General features: G+C 27.4%; 1 protein-coding gene across 1 annotated transcript; it reads right to left on the bottom strand.

Moving 5' to 3' along the window:
* LOC107453069 (cuticle protein 10.9-like) lies at positions 1-5052 on the bottom strand. The gene is made up of 3 exons (XM_087165206.1): positions 4947-5052; positions 2149-2214; positions 1-1300 (listed from the first exon to the last, which is right to left on the bottom strand). The coding sequence occupies exons 1-3, from the start codon at positions 4962-4964 to the stop codon at positions 938-940; spliced, it is 447 nt and encodes a 148-aa protein (XP_087021332.1). The 5' UTR covers positions 4965-5052; the 3' UTR covers positions 1-937.
* Positions 5053-9467: the final 4415 nt, after the last annotated feature.

Here is a 9467-nt window from a genome sequence, read left to right as displayed (position 1 = left end):
AATAATGATCAATAAATAAATTATCGACAATACACAAAAGGAACCTAAATGCCTAGATTCGTTTAAGCAGTTATAAAATGACGCAAGCCCGCTTTAGTACCTAGCCCAAAACCAAGCTATGTTGATTGCGAATGGAAACAAAAATAAAAGTTCGCTTTCCTTTACTATGCGTGTTTCAGTTAAGCTTTATCTATAATTCGTTTCTATATGGTATCATAATTAGACCTTTTCCGATATCAAGAATAAATATAGCACTTTATGAATTTTCTTTAGAAATTTTACTTTTTAAAGTGATAGTCAAATTTGTGCTTGTTTTATCTAATTATAGCATTTATAAATTTATTTTAAAATGATTTATTTAAAAGAATTATTGGACATTTTTTTAGGGTATAAGTCACCATATCTAACCTAAAACCTTTTTTAAATATTTTTTTTATTTTTATTTACATGATGTAAAAGTTATCAATGCATCATCTCAATAGTCAAATAACAGAATATTTTTTCCACTTCTTTTAATGTGCAAGGTCAGTTTGACGCGTCAAATGTAGGCTAACCAACGTCCTCTGAAAATCAAAACAAAAAAAGAAAAAACTGGTAGCGAAATTTCTAAAACACATTCGAAAGCTCCCTTTTTTACATTTCCAATTGATTTAAAAAATATTTCTGTTAGATAATCTCTGCGAGGGATTTCTGTTCTTAGATTATTAACTTGTAAATGTAAAGTAGGGAGTTTTCAAATATCCGTTATTTTACTACCAGTTTTTTGAGAACGCTAGTCGAACGAGATCGTAGAATTGATAAACACTTTCGAACTGTGAAATATATTCAATCGAATTTAGTTGACCAAACAGAACTATTAACCAAATCAATTAACCAAACTAATCTGCCACGAATACCCATTGATAGAGTTGAATGGCTGAGAAATGCATATTTGGTCTTATGCATGATGTTGCCAATGGTGTCCGTGATGGTTATGATGAGCATGATGAGGCTCCTGATGGTGATGATGAGGTTCATGATGGTGATGATGATGAGGTTCAATGTGATGGTGAACTGCATGAGAATGAAGCTTTACATGAGCTGGATCTTGATTGGCGGTTCCTGGTTCGTTGGTTTTGACTTCGGCTCTGTAACCTGCCTTATCCGCCACATAGTGAACTTCCCTGTGGATACCGTGATGGTCAACATATCCATAGCTACCCTTGACACCTCCATGTCCATCACCTTCCTCGTGTCTGTGGTGGGATCCTTCCTTACCTTTCACCTCATAACCAAACTTGTATGGATGTGGATGGTGATGCTAAAATTTAAAATAAATAAATAAAAATAAAATGAGCTGTAAAGGTCATAATTTTTAACCGCAATTTTCATTATCTACGTATGTTTGAATAAAATTTTGCAAGCTGTAAATTAAGAAAAATTTTAATAACAGAACCAGTAACCAAAAGACATTACTAAAATATTACTAAAATTTAAAATAATAAATTTTTGAATCGTAAGGTATATCATTTTCTTACATAGTACTTACATTGTAGTGTATTTTAAGGACTGTAATTTTGCGTGTCAAAATTTGAGCAAAATCAATTGAATAGTTTCTAAAAGATCAAATTATAAATATAAGACACCTTTGAAATCGATTAAAATTGAATTCTAGAACATGAAGATCCGATCATTGGAACCAAAGTTATTCAGGGTTGTCCGTTTTAAATTTAAACACCAATAATATTTTACAGCTGAAGTATATGCCTTTGTAAATTAGAAATTATAGTATTAGTGTTGCTAAAGGTTTAAATTAATTAGAGTATTATGTTGTTGTTGTTTTTTATAAATTTGGTGTATTTTAATTTAGTGGTGACCAGAAGCTTTTTAAATGAAATTTATAAACGTAGGAACACTACAACAATTCAAATATAAAATTTTCAGAAGTAGGAAGCTATATATGTTAGTAATGCACAACTTGTATATTTGTCAATAAAATTAGTTATTCATTTATTTTTTGTGTTTTTAGAAATACATTTATCAGTTCTTTTTCTTTAGTGTTACAATGTGATGGTGATTGAAAGTTATAGCTTTTTGAGCGATTATTTATTTTATGTTGTCGTTGTGATTAATTCTATATACATGTGTAATATTTTTACAAATAGTTACCTCATGATGATGTTGCTCATGATGATTAGCTGCAACAACTCCAATCACAACGAAAGCAATGATTATCTGAAAACAAAAACGAAATACGTGAAAACTTTTACTTTATGTGTTTGTGAATACGTACTTTGATAAAAAATAATGAAATAAAACGCCACCACAACATTTCAAATCATGGGTTGCAAAAACTATCTCAATTGATGTTTGTCGTCGGACTGGTTTTCAAATCCTGACTATATACGTGTTTCAAGACGGTATCATATTCATATTTCAGTATTCATATTTATATTAAAACACCGTCAAGGTAGTGATTATAAGTTAATAATAAAAAGAATATAAAAATACTTTCAATTATTATTATGTAAATACACAAAGAATGACTGCTGGTGAAAATAAAAATAAAAAAAGAATTCTGATGAAAATTATCAAACAGCAGCGGTCACCATAGCAACGCATGCAATGACGACACATATGCACTGTTTACTAATGTTCTTGAACACAGTTGAAAAGTGTCATGACGTCCAAATAAGGTGCGCATGCCATCAAACCCGAAACAACACCCATTTTGCCAATGAGTAATAATAATCCAAATTTGTTATAAAAATTTTATTCAGGGAAAGTACTTTTTGGTGAGTAAGGTTAGATGGCTAGCATCAAACTAGCATCAAACGTAATTAAACGAATAAATCAAACGAAGATTGTAATCAAGTTCAGGAAAATTCAATTATTCAGATCTAATTTAATCCATTGTAATGTTCAACTTTCATGTCATGTTTAAAACACTTTAGAATTGTTCAAATTTCCTTTATCATAATTTTATATTTTTTGTATTAAACTATGATACATCAGAAAAAAGCTTTAACTGTAAAAAATTGTTTAAAAAAATAAATAAATCAAATAAAAAAATTCTATTTATAAAAAAATTACTATTAACGGTTATATGAATGATAATTATTAAAGTGCAGCAATCAGCTAAAACCGTCTTCAATAAATAGCTTTTACAATAAATTTCTTTCTATACTAAAAAAAAACGTGAACTAGGCTAACCGCTGTTTTAAGTGTTCAACTTTACGTTGCATTTTGTTTTTCGGCGAAACAAAACTATGAGACTTTGAAACTTGAAATTACAGTAGTGAGTAAAAAAATGTACAGAAGATATGATAGAATAAAAAAACATATAATAACCCATTATTATCAGTTTGAGGAGCATTAGACATTTCTTACCAAAAATACCACTTTGTAGTTCGCAGAAATAAAACTAGATAATCGAAATTTGTCGTACTATAAAATCCATTTTGATTATGAACTTAACACGAGCTTTTATTATGCCATTTGCTTAAAATTAAAGAAAAAATTGTTAAAAGTTGCAATTTATTAAAAGTACTTCTCTCATGAATTTTTTCTCACTTTTTCGCATAACATAATAATACATTTTGTTTTGCAGCACCAAATTTTTTGGTTTTAGAAACTTGAAATTACGAAGGAGTGTCGAATGCGATGGGATAAAAATATTACGATTGTCTTGGTTTTTAGTTTTTTTAGTTTTTTAAATGATGAATGAAAATCAATCCTTGGGATAGGTGAACAGAGCGAGCGAAGTTAAAGCCTCTAAATTTAAAAAAAAAAAAAAAAAAAAAAAAAAAAAAAGCAGAGGCGAGCAAAGAGCAGAGTTAAAGGGAAAACCATCCATTTGCTTAATAAAGACACTTAAATTATTAAATCTATTACAATTATTTTTACCATGAAATTAAATTTTTTAACAGATAAATAATTATGCTCATGCAAAATGTTTTCTGAAGAATAAAATTAAAATAGCGATAAATTTAAGAATGAAACAAATCAAGCGAATGTCAAATTAATTCAATGATGATGTTCAACATCATTATTATTAGGGTTATTAATGTTAATTCTACCCTTCGATGCATAACTTTTATTGAACATATTTTTTCTAAGTTTTTTTGCTGCATTTGCATTAACTTAAGTCGAAATAAATAAAAAATATATTTAGCATTTTAATAATTTATGGTTATGAAATACAGGATGAACACTAGGTGTCTTTTTCTGCGTTAAAGACAAAATCTTTCAAACACGGTTCACTACTAAACTTTTAAAATTTGTACTTATTTGCAATTATTCAGATATAATAGAAACATCGATTCATCATTGAAATTTCTTTAATTTCCAAAATCAACTATTGATGAGTTTTTGAACAAAAATGAAAAAAATAATTTCAAAACTCGAATAAATAACAACTCTAATAATCTCAAAAATAAATTCAGTATAATAATAATAAATCCAAAACTCTAATAATCTCAAAAATAATTTAGTAACTATTAGACTTTTTTATAATTAAAATAATACCAAAATAAATTTTTGCTTGTAATTCGAGCGTCAGACGAAAAAAAAAATACATATATAAGGTACACCGATGTCCCATCAGCGTTAAAGGGTTAAAATTAAAATGTTCTCTACGTAATTAAAAAATAATTTGTTGAAAATAATGAATTTTAAAAAATTTAAAAAAAATCCGTCGATATCTACTTTTTAACTAGTTTCACATATGGATTTAGGTTCTTCTAAAAATCAATCTTACTACGGCTGCAGTTTTTTCTTCTTTTTTTTTATTCAGTCAAATTTACTTCTTTTTTTCTTATTTTGCTTCCGTCAGTGATTACACTGAACACTACAATCGAAAATTAAGTCCCACGCATAAACACACCCCTGCGCCCCACCAAAAAAAGTAAACACTTTTTTTTTTCCTATCGATTTACATAAAGATGAAAGAAAGTGAAAAATCATACCTTGGCAAGCATTTTCATTCAGTTTTGGCACCTTAAGAGATAATTTGTAACTAAGTGAAAGTTATGAATGACTCCGTAAACAATGTAGCTTTTATATACCTGTTTTAGAATACATACTAACCGCAATTACATTTACGGATCAGTGGTGTTCTATACTGTTCCTTTCACTACAACATTCTGTTCCGCGTGAACTCTTACGAAATCGAATTCGACCCCTAAAAATTAACCTCCAGGGTTATTTCCAATTCAAATACCAAGTTTAATGAATTCCTTTTTCTTTCTTTTTTTCTGTCAATTGAAATACCAATTTTATTTTATTTATTTAATGTTTAGATAATTACCATGGAGCTTTTTTTTATTTAATTAATGGTTAGTATTATGTTATTTCTTAATATTTTTTATTTATTATTTATATATTGTATTGATATTATTTTTAAGTATTGTAAGTCGGGGCTATTTCATCATTTGTTTAGAGAACTTTAGGTCAATAAGATTGCATTTTACTTTATTAGCTTATGTTTGTTTTTTATTTCACTAAACTTTTCAACGATTTTATTTAATTTTTTATTTATAAGTATCGCAAATTGGGAACTATAACATTTTCTTATGATATTTACGCCAGTAAATAAATATATATTTCATTTATTAATTTTTTTGAATACGCTTGCTTTTTTTTTTATTTACTGTGAAATCAGTTAGAATGACAATTTATAAAAACTGATGATTTTGTCGTTATACGCAAATATGCATAATAAATAAGAGAGAATAATAATAAATTTGTATTTTTTGTATTGATATTAATTTTAAGTATTGCAAACTAGGGATGTTTTGGCCAATGTTTTATGAAATTTTGGCCAATAAATAAGAGTTTATTTTATTTTATTAGTATATTATTTGCTTTTTTTTTCTTTCTTTTATTTGCTTTGCTGAACTCTTCTTTATTCTTTTTTTTATTAAGTTTCTTATTTCTTTTCTTTTTATTTCTTTTTTTTATTTATTACTTTTATTCATTATTTTTACTTATTATTTTTAATTATTATTTTCATTTTCAAGTATCGGAAACTGCGGATCGCCGTTTTTCATGAAATTTAGGCCAGTAAATAAATATGCATTTTATTTTATTTTTTAGTTAATTAGCTTTTTTTTGTTTTTTATTCTTTATTTACAATAAAAGTTGGTAACAACGACAATTTATAGCAGCTGATGATTTTGTCGTTATAAACAAATGTACAGATTTAATCATAAAATTGCAATAAAAAGACTGAAAACGTAATAAATTTATAAATTATAACTTTTATATTATTTTCTTTGGAACAACTATTTTGATTTAAAGTACTCATCTAGAGTACTGCTACTGCTTTTGCCTACAAATTGCGTACTATATTACCATATATGGCAACGTTACTTTTAAAAAGTAACGAGTAAAAGTACAAGTATTTTAAAAAAAAGTAACGAGTAAAAAGTAAAAAGTTCTGATTTTAAAAAGTAACGAGTAAAAAGTACAAGTAAAAGTACAAGTTCTAAACAAAAAAAGTAACGATTTAAAAGTACATTTCTAGGAAATCGAAAATTCAAAGTAACCTAAAATTTTATTGAATAATATTCTTATGTTCTTTAATGTTTTTGTAAAATTGTTGTTATTTATTTAATTATTTTTAATTTTGAAAGTTATGGACATTAATTTATTTCTAAATTCGGAAGAATGTTATAATATAATTTTATAATATAATCGTATAATATAATTTTAAAATCAAATATAATTTTAATATCAAATTTTTTATGGATTTTCACGAAAAGGAAATTTTATCTATTGATTCTAATTTTTATTATTTTTTTTTATTTGTTTAAATTACCATTGATTTAAAATTGTATTACTCTATAGAAACGCGTTTTGAAAGCACAAACATAAACAAAGCAAACACAAGGTTTCAGATAGCTTTGTGATCTTTGAGCTAGTTAAAAATAATTGAATGTGCAGTATAAGTTGAAACAGAACAGTCTACAGTTTTATTTGTAACAATGGCTAATGTTAAAGTCATGCGAGAAAATCATTTTCCGAACATTTCTGCCTAACGGATTAATTAAAATTTGTAAACGAATTTTAGTATCAGCGGCTAAATTAATATAACCTTCGAGTTTTCAAGAGTTAAAATAGTAATTATAATAGTTTTCAATAGCACAAATGAAGTTCTTAGAGATTTGACTGGGCTTTATCTAACAAGGTCGAGCATGAAGATAATTTCAGTGAAAAATGTACTAGGTAAAAGTGTATTTAGTAAAAAATGTATTATTAGTGAGTTCAAACAGAAAATTGAAAAACGTAATAACAAAATCCGAAATTTTTTATTTAAAATGTATTAAATAAATGCATAAAACTCGAAAATGAATGAAAATAACTTGCTAATTAATGTTTTTATTCATTTTGCAAAATAATTGCATTTCGAAAGTGGTGTCACTGAGTCTGCTGCGAGAATTTCTCAGAACGTGCTTAGCCACGCTGAATAAGCTCTCCACGGAAGCATTAGAAGGTACTGCAGTATTATATTTCACATATAATTTTTTTACGATAGGATATCGATTCGAAATTTATATGCTTTCGGTTTCGACATTTGAGCTCATGTATGCCATAAATTCTTCTGTCGCTGGTGATTGGCATGATGTTTTCAACTTTAGAAAATTTAAAATCCCTGGTTTTTTTTTCTGTTACGTTATAGTTATAGCAGGGTGTTCAGCTTGGACAATTCTTTCCAGTTTTTTTGTAGCCTCCTCCCTAGATTTTTCTTCCAACCAATTAAATTTGATTCAAGGTACCAGACCTGCAGCATATAATAAATCTTCCTGCGATTTCACATCGCAAAACCTTTCGCGCACGCCATCTAAAAGAGCTTTGTTTAAGGTTTACAAACTGTTGTTTTAATAATGTTACTATGAAGCTCTTCTTCAAAAGAGCCGTCTTTTTCCTTTCAGGAATGACAATTTTAAAAGATAAAGGTATTTAAACACGAAGTTAGCTGCGAATGCATATATATGTCACATTAATTTTATAAATTAAAAAAACATAAGCATTTTTTTTCTCTTTTTTTAGAAAGCTTACCGAGTTTTAGAAAAAAGTAACGATTTCATTCGACATTTCCGTTACAAATACTTGTACTTTTTCCCTAAAAAAGTAACGAAAGTACAAGTAAAAGTACTAAATTTAAAAAGTAACGAAGTACAAGTAAAAGTACGTACTTTTTACTTGTACCGGCGGTACAAGTAACGAAAGTAAAAGTACTGCCATATATGTATATTACATAGCTCTGTATTTCATCAAGAGCAGAAATTTCAATAAGTGGAATATTTCAAATACCATTTCCCAAATCATAAGAAGTTTTTCCTGGAAGAAAATAAAATGAAGCGCAATACCTTTTGGTAACAGTGAATGCTAATTTTAATAGAAAGTTGCTAAAAAGGAAAATATAGGAGTATGAAAGGTAAGATATCAGCAAAAGGCGCTTTCTTTTGATGTGCGATACAGCATTTCTAAAATTTTTTAATTAGACAAGAATTTTTTTTTAAAATTTAGAACGAAGATAACTCAGCCAATAGTTACCCACTCATTGCTTTCTAAAAATAAAGAGTTAATAATGTAAAAAGGAAACAATGTTCTTAGTTATCAAATTATGCAAATATACTTTCAAAACAATATAAAAGCTTTGAAAATTTAAGCACGTCGAACAGAAATTTATTTCGTGTTATCTTTTACGATATATATCATGGAATTATTTAAAAAAACGGCTATAGTTTCGTAATCTTACTGGAGCCCCGACTTGGATGATTGAGATAAATAAGGAAAACATTCGTTCTTGAAAAAGGAACAATTATATGCTATTGCCAAAGCATTTGATTTGATTGGACCACTAAAAATGGCGCGTTCTTTGCTGACACGCTCTTAACAAATCAAATACGAGATAAATAATTTTTTTTTTCACTGTAGAAGAAAATTGTCTGCAAGAAACAATACTTATTGTTCTTTCATTACTTATTTTAAATGTGAATAGGAAGACGTGTATATGTGACGATTTTAAGATGTTATTTTTATTAATTTTATTAGTTTTTAATTGATTATTAAATAAAATTTATTTTCCTCATTTCACACGATTTAAGAAAGAAAACAAAAAGAAAGCTGAGCAACGTAATTTTAGGAGTTGATATAATTTCACGCTGTGGGCTTGCATCCATTTGCATGCAATTAGATGCAAACAGGCTCTCTCCATCGGGGTAGTTTTTTTTTCTTAACTTGCAACAGAGTACAGAGAAGTACTTTATTGAAATATATGATATGTCTAAAATACCTTTAATTCTATTGTATTCCAGTATTATATTCAATAAGCAATAAGGAATCTATTCTAGTATTCATAGTAGTTTATTGCAAACTAAAATTTAGGAGCTAAAATCTTGCAATGCTATACACTACTTACAATATCTTCAACACAGTTACTACCACAAAATATAAATTTCCAAAAGCATAATAACATGTAT

Source organism: Parasteatoda tepidariorum, chromosome 5 (assembly GCF_982258835.1).
Source record: "Parasteatoda tepidariorum strain Cologne lab strain chromosome 5, Ptep-v5.0, whole genome shotgun sequence".
Classification (NCBI taxonomy): Eukaryota; Metazoa; Arthropoda; class Arachnida; order Araneae; family Theridiidae; genus Parasteatoda; species Parasteatoda tepidariorum.
The sequence above is the reverse complement of the archived record's forward strand: the minus strand, read 5'-3'. Positions and strand labels throughout refer to the sequence as shown.

What these genes read in the sequence shown, in the direction of transcription:
- LOC107453069 (XM_087165206.1), bottom strand. An exon ending in ATGAGCAACATCATCATGAG is followed by an intron (nt 1,301 to 2,148) that starts GTAACTATTTGT and finishes TTTAAATTTTAG; the next exon opens with CATCACCATCCACATCCATA.